This window comes from Ornithorhynchus anatinus, chromosome 4 (assembly GCF_004115215.2).
Source record: "Ornithorhynchus anatinus isolate Pmale09 chromosome 4, mOrnAna1.pri.v4, whole genome shotgun sequence".
Lineage (NCBI taxonomy): Eukaryota > Metazoa > Chordata > Mammalia > Monotremata > Ornithorhynchidae > Ornithorhynchus > Ornithorhynchus anatinus.
Genome location: NC_041731.1, coordinates 81,777,494 through 81,794,511, shown reverse-complemented (window position 1 = coordinate 81,794,511; position 17,018 = coordinate 81,777,494). Strand labels below are relative to the sequence as shown.

General features: G+C 44.8%; 1 protein-coding gene across 3 annotated transcripts in view; it reads left to right on the top strand.

Moving 5' to 3' along the window:
• Nucleotides 1-4,431: 4,431 nt before the first annotated feature.
• The window catches only part of KIF14 (kinesin family member 14), an 82,403-nt gene continuing 69,816 nt past the window's right edge, over nt 4,432-17,018 (top strand). For all 3 annotated transcript variants that reach the window (XM_029064088.2, XM_029064087.2, XM_029064086.2), the window contains exons 1-3: nt 4,432-4,482; nt 13,042-14,233; nt 15,991-16,245. In XM_029064088.2, coding sequence (XP_028919921.1) covers nt 13,134-14,233; nt 15,991-16,245 — 1,355 coding nt within the window. In that variant the 5' untranslated portion in view covers nt 4,432-4,482; nt 13,042-13,133. The remainder of the gene's footprint in view (nt 4,483-13,041; nt 14,234-15,990; nt 16,246-17,018) is intronic.

The following is a 17,018-nucleotide window of genomic DNA, read 5'->3' as shown; positions in this document are numbered from 1 at the left end:
ATCCGTGACCTTCTGACTCCCAGGCCCGTGCGCTTGGCTTTGGTCTTTTGAAATTAGATGGCATATTATTTTACATTTACTGAAGGACTTTCACATGAATGGTTTAAAGGTGATTGTTCAAGAAATGTAGAAGGCGATTATAGTGAAGGAATTCGGGGTTTAATGTAGTCCTTAGAAATAAGTAGATATTCAAAATAAGTCTTCGAAATAGAATAACCAGTGGCAAAATCAAACATGGTTAGGTTCATTAAAAAAATATAGCAAGATGACATTTTGTCAATTAAAATTACCCATATAAAAATGTTCTCAGAAGTGGTCTGGATTCATTCTGTCATAATAGCCTGACTCTATTTTAATATTTCTTTGCTCTAAGACTGTAAATCTACACCTCCCTCAGGAGATTATTTGCCTAGTCCTAGTACTCTCCCAAACTCTTTTTTAGTACAGTGCTCTGCATGCAGTAAGCACTCAATAAATATGATTGATTTATTGGATAAAATATGGTGCAGAAAAAATGCAAATAAACCCATCTTGTGTGGGGAGGTTAATTTTGAAAGTAGATTAAAGACCCTTCAAATAGGATACTTTGAAAACAGATGGCTTTTCTGGCAACCTGACACCGCCACTTTGCTAAATGGAAGCTCTTGGTTCAGGCACAGCAAGCTGCTTTGGGGATTTAGGGACTTGGGCCTGATGGTAGAAAATAGAAGCGCTTGTGATTCTGAAGGAAACACCAGTGCGATCTAGGCAAGAAAGTGTTTCAAAATGCTCCCTGGGGCCAGCCAAATGGGCAAGTCCAGTCTTTTCTCTCCCTGCCTACTCCAAAACAGGTCAGGGGTTCTAATTACGGCCCTGCCACTTGTCTGCGGTGTGGCCCTGGGCAAGTCCCTTCATTTCTTTGTGCCTCATCTGTAACATGGAGATAGAGATTGTTGAGCCCCATGTGGGATAGAGACTATGTCCAAACTCTTTTGTTGCATCCACCTCGGCTCTTATTACAGCGCCTGGCACATCATAGGCGCTTAAGACATACCACAGTTGTTTTCGTTATTCTTCATTCAATAATATTTATTGAATAGAGAAGCAGCGTGGCTCAGTGGAAAGAGCCCGGGCTTTGGAGTCAGAGGTCGTGAGTTCAAATCCCGGCTCTGCCACTTGCCAGCTGTGTGACTGTGGGCAAGTCGCTTCACTTCTCTGTGCCTCAGTTACCTCATCTGTAAAATGGGGATGAAGACTGTGAGCCCCACGTGGGACAACCTGATTCCCTGTGTCTACCCCAGCGCTTAGAACAGTGCTCTGCACATAGTAAGCACTTATTATTTATTGAGGGCTTACTATGTGCAGAGCACTGTACTAAGCGCTTGGAATGGACATTTCGGCAACAGATAGACAATCCCTGCCCAATGATTCTAGGTGTTACATACCTGTGTCTCTTTTCCCTCTGCTCCTCCCTCTTCCCCCCCTTCACCACCCCTCAGCTAAGCCCCCTTTCCCTCTGCTCCTCCTCCTCCCCCTTCCCCTCAGCACTGTGCTCATTTGTATATATCATTATTACCCTATTTATTTTGTTAATGAGGTGTACATCCCCTTGATTCTATTTATCGTGATCATGTTGTCTTGTTTTTGTCCATCTGTCTCCCCCAATTAAGATTGTGAGCCCGTCACGGGGCAGGGATGGTCTCTATCTGTTGCCGAATTGTCCATTCCAAGCACTTAGTACAGTGCTCGGCACATAGTAAGCGCTCAATAAATACTATTGAATGAATGAATGAAAGGTTATGGGACTGAGGCCACTTCAGGATGGCCACAAGTCTGAAGCTGGGCCTACAGCCCTTTCTGTGGACCCTGAAATCCTGGGTTGAGGCTGTGCATCCCTGTGTCGAGTAGTTGGGGAGGTTCTGCCGCTCACCTCCTCACCGTCCCCCGTTCGCGCCTGTCCCGCCGTCGACCCCTGGGCCACGTCCTCCCGCTGTCCCGGAACGCCCTCCCTCCTCACCTCTGCCAAACTAACTCTCTTCCCCTCTTCAAAGCCCTACTGAGAGCTCACCTCCTCCAAGAGGCCTTCCCAGATTGAGCCCTCCCTTTTCCTCTGCTCCCCTTCCCCTCAGCACTGTGCATATTTGTATATATTATTTATTACCCTATTTATTTTGTTAATGAGGTGCACATCCTCTCGATTTTATTTATCTTGATGATGTTGTTTTGTTCTGCTTTGCTGTCTGTCTCCTCCACTTAGACTGTGAGCCCGTTGTTGGGCAGGGATGGTCTCTATCTGTGGCCGAATTGCACATTCCAAGCACTTAGTACAGTGCTCTGCACATAATGAGCAGCGTGGCTCAGTAGAAAGAGCACAGGCTTGGGAGTCAGAGGCCGTGGGTTCTAATCCTGACTCAGCCGCTTGTCTGCTGTGTGACTTTGGGCAAGTCACTTCACTTCTCTGTGCCTCAGTTCCCTCATCTGTAAAATGGGGATTGAGACTGTGAGCTTCAGGCGGGACAAACTGATCACCTTGTATCCCCCCCGGCGCTTAGAACAGTGCTTTGCACATAGTAAGCGCTTAACAAATACCATCATCATTATAGTAAGCACTCAATAAATACTATAAGTGTGGCTCAGTGGAAAGAGCCCGGGGTTGGGAGTCAGAGATCATGGGTTCTAATCTCCGCTCTGCCACTTGTCAGCTGTGTGACTTTGGGCAAGTCACTTCACTTCTCTGTGCCTCGGTTCCCTCATCTGTAAAATGGGGATTAAGACGGTGAGCCCCACATGGGACAACCTGATCACCTTGTATCCTCCCCAGTGCTTAGAACAGTGCTTTGCACATAGTAAGCGCTTTACAAATGCCAACATTATTACTGAATGAATGAATGAACTACCAGACACTGTACTAAGCGTTGGGATGGATACAAGCAGGTCGGGTTGGGCACCTTTCTTGGACCAAGTGGGGCTCAGAATTGCGTGACTTAGAGGAAAGAGCCCAGGCTTGGGAGTCAGAGGTTGTGGGTTCTAATCCCAGCTCTGTCACTTATCTGCTGTGTGACTTTGGTCAAGTCACTTCACTTCTCTGGGTCTCAATGACCTCATCTGTCAAATGGGGATGAAGACCGTGAAGTGGGACAACCTAATGACCCTGTATTCCCCCAGCGTTTAGAGTAGTGCTTTGCACATAGTAAGCGCTTAACAAATGCCATCATCATTGATATTATTTTATTATTATAATAAATAATACATATAAAATTATTTATTATGATTATTACAATAACATATTTATTATTATGTTATTATTATTAGGGAAGCAGCATGGCTCAGTGGAAAGAACCTGGGCATTGGAGTCAGAGGTCATGGGTTCGACTCCCGGCTCCGCCACTTGTCAGCTGTGTGACTGTGGGCAAGTCACTTTACTTCTTTGGGCCTCAGTGACCTCATCTGTAAAATGGGGATTCAGACTGTGAGCCCCACGTGGGACCCCCTGATGACCCTGTATCTCTCCCAGCGCTTAGAACAGTGCTCTGCACATAGTAAGCGCTTAACAAATACCAATATTATTATTTAGTCCCCCTTTTCCGGATGAGGGAACGGAAGACTCAGAGAAGCAATGTGACTGGGCAGAGAAGGGATGGAGTGGGATTAGAACCCACGACCTCTGGGTCCCCGGACCACTAGGCCTCGCTGCTTCTCTGAATGAGGGATGGAATGAATGAATGAACAATTGAGGGAATGAATGAATGACAGAGGCAACCGCCCTCCTCCCCGCTCGAGGCCCGGCTGTTTTGTGGGCGGGGCCTGGGGCGGAGGGGGCGGGGCTTGTCGAGTGACGCATATTCCTCTCGGCCAATGAGAAGGCGGGCAGCTCATTCGGGTATGGGCGGGGGCGGAGAGGGGCGGGGCTTCGCGTGATTTAGGCGCCTCTCGGCCAATGGAAGGCGGGCCTCTCATTTGAATATGGGGGGCGGAGAGGGGGCGGGGATTGTCGAGTGACGCATGTTCCTCTCGGCCAATGAGAAGGCGGGAGGCTCATTCGCATATGGGCGGGGCGGAGAGAGGGCGGGGCTTCGCGTGAACTGAGGCGCCTCTCGGCCAATGAGAAGGCGGGCCGCTCGTTCGAATAAGGACCGGCGGCGGGCGGGGAGGGGGCGGGGCTTGGCGTGCAACGCAGAAGCCTCTCGGCCAATCAGAAGGCGGGCCGCTCATTCGCATATGGGCGGGGGCGTTGAGGGGGCGTGGCCTCGCGTGGGACGTAGTCGCCTCTCGGCCAATCAAAAGGCCGGGCGCTCATCGACTATAGGCCGGGGCGGAGAGGGGGCGGGGCCTGGGGGGGTGTGTGACGCGTGCGCCTGTCGGCCAATGAGAAGGCGGGCGCTCCTCGACTATAGGCGGGGGCGGGAAGGGGGCGGGGCTGGGGGTGTGACGTCGGCGCCTGTCGGCCAATGAGAAGGCGAGCCGCTCATTCGAATAGGGGCCGGCGGGCGCCGCTGCGGGCAGGTGAGCGATGCGGAGCGTTGCGGGCTGCGTCGGGGGTTTCGGGGGTTCCGGGGGCCCCAACCCGCCCGCTCCCTCCGGGAGGCCGCGGGGAGCCGGGGGCGGAGGGGTTGGTTCCGCCCCGCCGCTCAGTACAGTGCCTGCCACGTAGTAAGCGCTTAACAAGCACCCCCACTATTACGATTGTGATTATTCTTCATTCATTCAATAGTGTTTATTGAGCGCTTGCTATTCATTCAGTAGTATTTGTTGAACGCTTACTATGTGCAGAGCACTGTACTAAGCGCTTGGGGTGAATAGGTCGGCAACAGATAGAGACAGTCTCTGCCCTTTGAGGGGCTTACAGTCTAATCGGGGGAGACGGGCAGACGAGAACAATGGCATTAAGTAGAATCAGGGGGATGAACATTTATTCATTCAATAGTATTTATTGAGCGCTTACTCTGTGCAGAGCACTGGACTAAGCGCTTGGAATGGACAAATCGGCAACAGATAGAGACGGTCCCTGCTCTTTGACGGGCTTAGTGGAACGAGCCCGGGCTTGGGAGTCAGAGGTCATGAGTTCGAATCCCAGCTCTGCCCCTTGTCAGCTGGGTGACTGTGGCCGAGTCACTTCACTTCTCTGGGCCTCAGTTCCCTCCTCTGGAAAATGGGGCTGAAGACTGTGAACCTCACGTGGGACCACCTGGTGACCCTGTATCTCCCCCAGCGCTTAGAACAGTGCTCTGCACAGAGTGAGCGCTTAACAAATACCAACATTATTAGAGAAGCAGTGTGACTCAGTGGAAAGAGCCCGGGCTTGGGAGTCAGAGGTCATGAGTTCGAATCCCAGCTCTGCCCCTTGTCAGCTGGGTGACTGTGGCCGAGTCACTTCACTTCTCTGGGCCTCAGTTATCTCATCTGTAAAATGGGGATTAAGCCTGTGAGCCCCACGGGGGACAACCTGATTCCCCTGTGTCTACCCCAGCGCTTAGAACAGTGCTCTGCACCTAGTAAGCACTTAACAAATACCAACATTATTATTATTACTTCACTTCTCTGTGCCTCAGTTCCCTCATCTGAAAAATGGGGATTAACTGTGAACCTCCCGTGGGACAACCTGATGACCCTGTATCTCCCCCAGCGCTTAGAACAGTGCTCTGCACGTACTAAGCGCTTAACAAATACCAACATTATTAATTGGGGGAGACAGGCAAGAACAATAGCAATAAGTAGAATCAGGGGGATGAACATTCATTCATTCATTCAATAGTATTTATTGAGCGCTTACTATGTGCAGAGCACTGTACTAAGCTCTTGGGATGAACAAGTCGGCAACAGATAGAGACAGTCCCTGCCGTTTGACGGGCTTACGGTCTAATTGGGGGAGACGGACAGACGAGAACAAGGGCAATAAATAGAATCGGGGGATGAACATTCATTCATTCATTCAATAGTATTTATTGAGCGCTTACTATGTGCAGAGCACTGGACTAAGCGCTTGGAATGGACAAATCGGTAACAGATAGAGACAGTCCCTGCCCATTGACGGGCTTACAGTCTAATCGGGGGACACAGACAAGAACAATAGCAATAAATAGAATCAAGGGGAAGAACATCTCATTAAAACAATAGCAATACATAGAATCAAGGTGATGTACATCTCATTAACAAAATAAATAGAGTAATGAAAATATATACAGTTGAGGGGACGAGCACAGTGCTGAGGGGAGGGGATCGTGCCGGGCGGGGGGCTCCGGGGACCCTCGGGGGGGCTGGCAGATGGAAGAGGGCGCACCTCCTCCTTTGCCTGAATTATGATTCATTCATTCCCTCAAATGGATTGATTGAACGCTTGCTATGTGCAGAGCACTGGACTGAGCGCTTGGAATGGACGATCCGGCCACAGGGACCAGCCCCGCCCTACATCGGGTTTACAGTCTAAAAGGGGGGAGGCAGGCAACAAAACAAAACAAGCAGTGTGACGTCGATATCATCAAGATAAGTAGAATCACCGATAATAATAATGGTGGTATTGGTTAAGCTCTTACTATGTGCAAAGCACTGTTCTAAGCGCTGGGGGGATACAAGGTGATCAGGTTGTCCCCCGTGGGGCTCACAGTTTTTAATCCCCATTTTACAGATGAGGTAACTGAGGCACAGAGAATAATATTGGTATTTGTTAAGCACTTACTATGTGCAGCGCACTGTTCTAAGCGCTGGGGTGGATACAGGGGAATCAGGTTGTCCCATGTGAGGGTCGCAGTCTTCATCCCCATTTTACAGATGAGGGAACTGAGGCACAGAGAAGTGAAGTGACTTGCCCACAGTCACCCGGCTGCCAAGTGAAGTGACTTGACCAAAGTCACACAGCTGGCAAGCGGCGGGGTGGGGATTCGAACCCATGACCTCTGACCCCCAAGCCCGGGCTCTTTCCTCTCAGCGATGGAGGTATAGACACATCATTAATAAAATAATTAGAGTAATAAATAATATATAAAAAGAGGCACAAGTGCTGTGGGGAGGGGAAGGGGGAAGAGCAGAGGGCGGGAGAAGGGGGAATGGGGAGGAGGAGCTAAGTCTGGGAAGGCCTCCTGGGGGAGGCCATCACTACCATCCAAATAGATAAATAGAATTGTAGATATATACACATCATTAACAAAGTAAATAGGGTAATAAATATATATATTAATATGCACAAGTGGTGTGGGGAGGGCAAGGGGGAAGAGCACAGGGAGGGAGCAGGGGGAATGGGAAGAGGAGGAGGGGCAGAGGAAAAGGGGGGCTCAGTCTGGGAAGGCCTCCTGGAGGAGGTGAGCTCTCAGTAGGGCTCTGAAGGGGGGAAGAGAGTTAGTTTTATTATTATCACTATTGATAACCGTATTTATTGAAAGCTTGCTTTGTGCAAAGCACTGTACTAAGCCCTTGGGAGAGGACACTATAACATCAAACACATTCCCTGCCCACAGCGAGCTCACTGTCTAGAGGGGGAGGCAGGCATTAATATTAATGAATAGCTAAGTAAATAAATTATAGATATTCAATCGTATTGGGCGCTTACTGTGTGCAGAGCACTGTACTAAGCGCTTGGAAAGTACAATCCGGCAACAGATAGAGGCAGTCCCTCCCCAGCAACGGGCTCACAGTCTAGAAGGGGGAGACAGACGACAAAACAAGTAGACAGGCATCAACAGCATCGAAATAAATAAATAGAATTGTAGATATATGCACATCATTAATAAAAATAAATAGAATAACAAATATGTACAAATATATACCAGTGATGTGGGGAGGGGAAGGAGGGAGTAGGAGCGATAGGGAAGAGGAGCAGAGGGAAAGGGAGGGCTGAGTCTGGGAAGGCTTCCTGGAGGAGGTGAGCTCTCAGTAGGGCTTTGAAGGGGGGAAGAGAGCTATGAATGCCACTAGTGGTATTTTTGAACGCGGCCCCAGATCGCAGCCCTGAACTATGCCCTTGAGGGAAGACAACAGAAGTGAGACACACTTTCCCTCTCCCCCGCCTCCTTTTTATGATATTCGTTAAGCGCTTACTATGTGCCAGGCACTGTACTGAGCGCTGGGGTAGTTACGAGTTCATCAAGTTGGCCATGGTCCATGTCCCACATGGGGCTCACGGTCTTCATCCCCATTTTTTCCAGAGGAGGGAACTGAGGCACGGGGAAATTAAGGGACCTGCCTAAGGAAGTCGCCTTCGAAGAACTCCCTGATCCAGTGTTGGGAAACAGAAGAAACATTATTTTATGAACTTGGTGGGGCCAGGGAATGTGTCTGCCAACTCAGCTATATTGTACTATTCCAAGCGCTTAGTCCAGTGTGCTACACATAGTAAGCGCTCAATGCCGTCGATTGATTTCAAGAACAAGGATTTAACAGGAAATGGGCCACCGGAATCAGAATGAAATAGCAGAATAAGTAATATATATTTGTCGGTAGGTGCTAAGGAAAGTTGTTGGATCGTTGCCACCAATGGCTTGTGAATTATTTGGGGGAAGGCTTCCTGAAAGAGGTGGGATTTTCAAAAGGTTTCAGAGTATGGTCAAACAGATTTGTCAGGGGTAAAAGAAAACCAGACCAGGGGAACAGCATCACGGGGGATGAATGCAAGAAAGTCAAGCTTGAAATGCAGTCGAAATTTTAGTTGGTGCCTTAGCTTTAAACTTTTGATTTCAGATTTTTGATTTTTGATTGAAAACATTTTCATTTCTACTCTCTGGAACCGACACTTGAAGAACTAATAAGGGGCCCCAAGGTTCTTGGAGATTTTTTTTTTTCTCAAACTTTAAAGGACTTTCCAAGTCTTCTTTCAGGAGAGGAAGGTCATTTTTATACGGAATCTCTAAGTGCTTACTATCAATCATATATGATAAATTTGAATGCATTTATCAATTATATTGAGCACTTACAGTGTGCAGAGCATTGTATTAAGTGCTTGGGGGAGTAAAATATAACGGTAGACATGTTCCCTGCCCCTAATGAGCTTAAGGTCCACAGGGGAAGACAGATATTAATATAAATGAACAAATTACAGATATGTACGTAAGTGTGGGACTGAGGGAGGGGTGATGCATGGAGCAAATCCAAGTACAGGGGCCTTCCATTCATTCATTCAATAGTATTTATTGAGCACTTACTCTGTGCAGAGCACTGTTCTAAGCGCTTGGAATGGACAATTGGGCAACAGATAGAGACACTCACGCCCAATGACGGGCTCAAAGTCTAACTGGTGGAGGCAGACAGCAAAACAGAACAAAACAAGGGAATGGGAGAAGAGGAAATGAGGGCTAAATCAGGGAAGGCCTCTTGAAGGGGAAGTGCTTTCAATAAGGCTTTGAAGGTGGGGAGAGTGATCCTCTGTCGGATAAGAAGAAGGTTGTTCCAGGACAGAGGCAGGTTGTGGGTGAGAGGCTGGTGGTGAGATAGATGAGATTGAGATAATAATAATAATGGTATTTGTTAAGTGCTTACTATGTGCAAAGCATTCATTCTTTCATTCAATAGTATTGATTGAGCACTTACTATGTGCAGAGCACTGGACTAAGCGCTTGGAATGGACAAATCGGCAACAGATAGAGACAATCCCTGTCCATTGACGGCCTTACAGTCTAGTCGGGGGAGACAGATGGACAAAAACAAGACAACTTAATCACACCGTTCTAAGCGCTGGGGGGATACAAGGTGATCAGATTGTCCCATTGGGGCGCACAGTCTTAGTCCCCATTTTACAGATGAGGTAGCTGAGGCCCAGAGAAGTGAAGTGACTTCATTCAATAGTATTTATCGAGCGCTTACTATGTGCAGAGCACTGTACTAAGTGCTTGGAATGTACAAATTGGTAACAGAGACAGTCCCTGCCCAATGACGGGCTCACAGTCTAATCAAACACTTGCCCAAAGTTAAACAGCTGACAAGTGGCGGAGCTGGGATTAGAACCCACAACCTCTGACTCCCAAGCCTGTGCTCTTTCCACTGAGCCACGCCGCTTCTCTAGCGTAAGTAGGTTGATAAGTAGGTACAGTAGGTAGTAGGTAGGTAGATAAAGTAAGTAGGTTGGCATTAGAGGAGTGCGTTGTGTAGGTTGGCTTCTAGTAGTAGAAATGCAAGGTAAGGTAGGAGGGGGCAAGGCGATTGAGTGTTTTAAAAGCGATAGAAAGTAGTTTTCTATATCATGCCGAGGTGGATGGGCAACGACTGGAGGTTCCTTGAGGAGTGGGGAAACATGGATTGAATGTTTTTGTAGAAAGATGATCTGAGCAGCAGAGTGAAATATGGATGAGAGAGGGAGAGAGAGAGAGAGATATCACCACAGAGGCTGATATCAAGCTGGGCTAGGATAAGTGCGTGGATTAGCATGGTAGCCATTTGGATGGAGAGGAAAGGAGGATCAGCAATACTGTGAAGGTTGAACTGATGGGATTTAGTGACAGATTGAATATGTAGGTTGAATGAGAGAGATGAGTGGAAGATAATGCCAAGGTTGTGGGCTTTCGAGAGAGGAAGGATGGTGGTGCTGACTACATTAATGCATTGATGTAGATGCATTTTTTAAAAATCCGTACAATTTTAAGCTAACCTCTCCTTCAGAAGGCCTGCTCCCTTCCTTGTACCTCTCTGTGATACTTACCTCCATTTTAATGCAATGAGAAGTCTCTCATTTCATCTTCTGATCACACTGGTTGGGAGCAAACCAAAAACCAGGGGAAATTGCCAAGATAATAGTGCTTTTCAGGGTTTTCTTTCCCCATATGACACTCCCAGAAGCTCCTTCAGAGCAGGGATCGTGTCAGTGAACTATCTTATTCATTCATTCAATAGTATTTATTGAGCACTTACCATGTGCAGAGCACTGTACTAAGTGCTTGGAATATACAATTCGGCAACAGTTATTATACTCTCCTAAGCACTTAGAGCTGTGCTCTGCACAAATAAGGGATCAACAGATACCAACGATAGGGATTGGTTAATCTCTTTTAACGGAGGAGATGAAACAGTAGTGCTCAACTAGACTGGAGGAGAAGAGCTGACTTACATCTATCGGGAGATAGGATGCAATTCTACCTCAACCACCCCAAACAGCTGCTCAGTCTTCCAACTTTGCTCTCTAAAATTAAAATTATTGAGAAATAGTACACATTTCCCCTCTCCCCCTCAACTTCAGTCAATCAGTGGTATTTATTGAGTGCTTACTGTGTGCAGACCCTGTACTGAGCCCTTGAGAGAGTACTGTGCAACAGAGTTGGTAGATACGTTTTATGCCCACAGTGAGCGTATAGTTTTAGAGGGCTTCATTGAGAAGCAGTTTGGCTTAGTGGCAAGAGCCTGGGCTTGGGAGTCAGAGGTCATGGGTTCTAATCCTGACACCGCCACTTGTCAGCTGTGTGACTTTGGGCAAGTCACTTCACTTCTCTGGGCCTCAGTGACCTTATCTGATAAAATGAGGATTGAGACTGTGAGCCCCACCGTGGGACAACCTGATTACCTTGTATCTAGCTCAGCGCTTAGAACAGTGCTTGGCACAGAGTAAGAGCTTTACAAATACCATCGTTATTATTATTATTCATTCCACCAGTCTCATAGCCAACAGTTGGCAAATCTTTAAGTGCTTAACAAATAATAATGTTGGTATTTGTTAAGCGCTTACTATGTGCAGAGCACTGTTCTAAGCGCTGGGGTAGATACAGGGTAATCAGGTTGTCCCACGTGAGGCTCACAGTTAATCCCCATTTTACAGATGAGATAACTGAGGCACAGAGAAGTTAAGTGACTTGCCCACAGTCACACAGCTGACAAGTGGCAGAGCCAGGAGTCGAACCCATGTCCTTTGACTCCGAAGCCCAGGCTCTTTCTCCTTATTATTATTATTCATTCCACCAGTCTCATAGCCAACAGTTGGCGAATCTTTAAGCGCTTAACAAATACCATCATTATTCTTATTATCCATTCCACCAGTCTCATAGCCAACAGTTGGTGAATCTTTAAAAAAAAAAATCAGAGGGGATAAACACTGCTTGCAATTACTTGAAGAGCAGGAGAGGCTAGCAAGCTGAGGTTCAGCATTGTAAGGGAAGGCCATATGGTAGCCAACTTCCTTTTTAGAGCAATCAAGTCAATCAATGATATGTATTGAGCGCTAACTCTGTAGAGCACTGTAGTAAGTACTTGGGAGAGTACAGTATAACAGAGTTGGTAGACCTGTTCCCACAGCAAGCTTACAATCTCGAGCGAGCAGGGAGGAACAATCATTAAAACTTGCAGCAATTATTCTGGCCCGTACCTTGACTTCCAGCTCTTTCCTGGATCCTGATGTTCCCTCTTCTAAATGGTGGTGGCACCTCAAGAGTCCTTGTGACATTTGTGTTTTTGAGATTTTTTTTTAAACATTTACCAATTCATTCATTCAATAGTATTTATTGAGCGCTTACTATGTGCAGAGCATTGTACTAAGCGCTTGGAATGTACAATTCGGCAACAGATAGAGACAATCCCTGCCCAGTGATGGGCTCACAGTCTAATCGGGGGAGACAGACAAAAACAATAGCAATAAATAGAATCAAGGGGATGTACACCTCATTAACCAAATAAATAGGGTAATAAGAGTATGTACAAATGAGCAGCTGAGCACAGTGCTTTTGGTGCAGTTGAGCAATTGGTGATTGAAACATCCTGTCCCAAACTATTCGATAGTATTTATTGAGCGCTTACTATGTGCAGAGCACTGTACTAAGCGCTTGGAATGTACAAATCGGTAACAGATAAAGATAGTCCCTGCCCTTTGACGGGCTCACAGTCTAATCGGGGGAGACGGACAGACAAGAACAATAGCAATAAATAGAATCAAGGGGATGAACATCTCATTAAAACAATAGCAAATACATGGAATCAAGGTGATGTACATTTCATTAACAAAATAAATAGGGTAATGAATAAACTCTAATGATCAATAATTGTTTTTGTTGGAAATATTTATTCATTGACTTGTAAATTCAATGTAGGGGGGTTTACATATCTGGAGCCTAATTTTTGGTTTGCTCTGGAAAATTAACTTTAAAATTTTTTTTCATTTAACAGATTTCTCTGAAAAGGTCTAAAATAAAATGCATATCCGAAGAAGAGCCTGGACTCTGTACTTCGATTTCCAAAATTAAAGCTCCTTTATCAGAATGTCTGTGTATACTGCCTCCATTCAAAATCCCTCTAATGCCCTAGGAATTTCTTCTTCACGAAACAATTCTTCGGTAAATATCATCACGAAGAGCAGCCGGCTTGGGCAGCAGTTGAAGACGCAAATCTCAGTGTGTAAGAATGACAATCTATTATCACAATCTATAAAGAAAATACAAGATGTGAATAGGACCTACGTTGTTTCAGCCTGTAAAAGAATTGGTGACAATCCTGTCACCCCTAAGACCGATGGCAGATTAACCCTCCAGAGAAGAACTGTGAAGAGTACAGAATCACCATTTCCTGGAGACCAGTTGGCGACGGAACCGGAGAAAACAAGAGAGAGACCTTTTACTTTACGGCATCGTGAAAGGACAGATTCCCTGGAAAAATGCAAAATAAATAAGAGTGTGGGAAGCGGAGGAAAAAATGCCATCTCTGTTGCCCAGCAGAATTACAAGGAAAAGGTAGCAAATGCTGATAAAGATTCATACACTAGATCGACGGGTCCTTTAGTTGAAACCCAAAGGGACTTAAAAGTGAAGCCTAATCCAAAGAGCACAGAGTCATCTTCTACTCCCAAAGAGGAAAATGGGACCGTTTCCTTAAAATCCTTGACAAACAAGGTATCTACTAATTTACAAAACCCAAATGAGGTTCGGGTAGGCCATTTAAATGCAATTAAGTCTATTGAAAACACAGTAGAAATACAAATACCTCCCCGAGGAACTATGAATGATAGAATCCCTGGGGAGGAAACTGTGTGCACTTCAGATAATAAATATGGCAGCTTGGAAAGATCAAGAACACCTCGCCAGTGGACAACAGGACAGAAGATTTCCTCGAAAAGGACTGCTTCTCGGGTTAACAGCCCAGCTACATCATGTCTCAAAAGCAGGGCTTCTTGCCTTCAAGTTATGACAAATAAGAAAGGTAACTCTAACTCTCTTCCGGCAAATAAAAGTGGAATATTACAACACAATAATCCGTTGGACCAAGAAGAAATGGCCACTCAGATCTCCAGGACTGAAGCAGGTCTTGTAAAAGTAGAGAATAGTAAAGTGACAGTGGCTGCTCGTGTAAGACCTTTCAGCAACAGGTATGTGCAAGACAGCCTTAGGTACGAAATAATAATAATAATATACCAAGCCCTGTTCTAAGTGCTAGGGTAGATACAAGTTAATCATGTTGGACACAATCCCTGTCCCACTTGGGCTCACACTCTCAGTTTTTAAATATCAGGTTACTGAGGCACAGAGAAGTTAAATGATTTGCCCAGGGTCTCAAAGCAAACAGGTGAAGAAGCTGGGATTAGAACCCAGGTCCTTCTGACTCCTAGGCCCGTGCTCCATCCACTAAGCCACAAGCCGATACAGTTGAATACCTCTAATTGTTCCACCTTCTAAGAAAGAAACATGTGTTATACTTACAATTGATTGGTCACTGTTTATGTAGTGAGGAAATAAATCATGTTTGGCTAAATTCATATGTATTACTATGTTTTTGAGTCAGGTTTGTACTAAGATTTCATATGAAATATGTTTTCAAATTTTTAATCTCCTGTAAATCTTCTAACCCAGTAACTATCATCCTTTGTGTCGAGAGACTCACCTGAGAAAAATCCAGGAGTCTGTTGTCTTTGGGTTCCTAGGAAAATTAGGGAAAAGGAAAAAAACCTCAGACTCTATAATAATTAAGGTATTTATTAAGCTCTTACTATGTGCCAAGCACTGTTCTAAGCACTGGGGTTGATACGAGGTAATCAGGTGGTCCCACGTGAGGCTCACAGTCTTAATCCCCATTTTACAGATGAGGTAACTGAGGCACAGAGAAGTGAAGTGACTTGCCCAAAGTCACACAGCTGACAAGTGGCGGTGGTGGTATTAGAACCCATGACCTCTGACTCCCAAGCCCGGGCTCTTTCCACTAAACCACACTGCTTCTTGAAATGGACTTTAAATGTTTCTCAACACGTGAAGAAGTGGTGAATAAACATAAGGATTTTATAGAGTGGGAGTTTAGCATGAAAATGTTTTTGAAGTGTTGCTTTAATAAGGCATTTTAAAGTGTCCTACTTTTATTTTAACAGTTTACAGTAGTATTGTCAAATGTTAACTTGAATAAATTGAATGCTATCAATGTTTAAGCTCCTAAAGTAGATGAGCTAATTTAATAAAGACTAAAGCTTTCTACCAGTTTGCAGCATAAGATATCGGTTGCATGAATATAACTACAGCAAATGTGTATAATTTAATTAACATCCACAATTGAATGTTACCTACACTTTAAAGTTACAGAAAGCCTTTCAGACCTGACAAAATCAGCTTCTTTAAATGCAGTGCTAATTAGCACTTTTAATACTATATAAACAGGATAATTTGTCACAGACAATTTTGCCTTTCACACAGCAAGGCTTTTAATAGAGATATTTAGTGAGACTCCCTTGTTATGAATACTTGATTGCTCTTAGGATCATGTAAAAAACTTTTCTCAGTGTTGTCATAAAGTAAACTGTAAAACAATTTGCCCAAAATAGATTTCTGAAGTGCGCTGCTTTATTTTGTTCACTTACTGAATTGATAAATTTCAGAGATCCACCATCCCCTCTCCAGTAGGAAAGCCTTATAAGTTCCTATCTCAAAACTTATCTTTGGAGAGATGGGTGCACGATATTTCATGAATAGTCATTTACTGTGAATTATAAATAAGGGGAAAGTATATTAAGATACATTGTCAGTCATCTTTTGTGTCCAAGACACTTGGAAGTTCCTTAATATTCTGAAGATTCATGAGAAACTAACCAAACCAAAAAAAAATCTTATTTCTCTTTCTGTCTCTTTTTTTTTTTTCTTCTAGAGAGAAAACCGAAAAAGCATCTCAGGTTGTTTTCATGAATGGCCAGGAGACAACTGTGCAACATCCTGACATGAAACAAATATATAGTTTTATCTATGACTTCTCATTCTGGTCTTTCGATGAGTGTCATCCCAATTATGCAAGCCAGATGAAAATTTATGAACAGTTGGCAGTACCACTCTTAGAAAGAGCCTTTGAAGGATACAACACCTGTCTCTTTGCTTATGGACAGACTGGCTCTGGAAAATCGTATACGTAAGTTTTCTTGGAGCTGCAATTTTCCAGAAATTGTAAAAACCTTTCGCAGGTAGTGCATGCATCTTTTTGCTGTTCTTTGAGATTGGGCTTTAGAGTGGTTTGCAGAAAATCCTGCTGTTGCTTTTCTGTAAATGTGATTCATAATTATTTCTACTTTTATTCTTTACAGAAGTAGTTTTTCCCTAAACATAATGGCTGGGAGCTACTGCAAAATATATCCAAATTACTTATAGTTTAGTAATATAGTTATAGTCTTTAGGCTCCCTATGGATAGGGATCATTTTGTACTTAATCCTTTTTCTGATACTCTCCCAAAGTCACTGGGCAGGGATTGTCTCTATCGTTGCTGAATTGTACATTCCAAGCGCTTAGTTCAGTGTCCTGCACATAGTAAGAGCTCAATAAATGCTATTGAATGAATGAATGAATGCTTAGTACAGTCCTCTGCACACAGTAAACAATCTACATATACCACTGATTAATTGATAGAGTATTCTATTGTATCAAATAATAACACAAGGACAGTACTGACTATAACAAAAGTAAAACTAATGGGGAGACTTGTGGGGATGAATGATCACACATAGTCAATTGATCCTATTTATTGAGCACTTACTGTGTTCAGAGCACTGTACTAAGTGTTTGGGCGAGTTCAGTATAACAGAGTTGATAGTTTCCTGCCCAGAACGAGCTTGCAGTCTAGCAGACAAGTTACAGTCTAGTTGCATATGGAATATTAAAGCATGGTGGATTTTCTTCATGTAGTATTT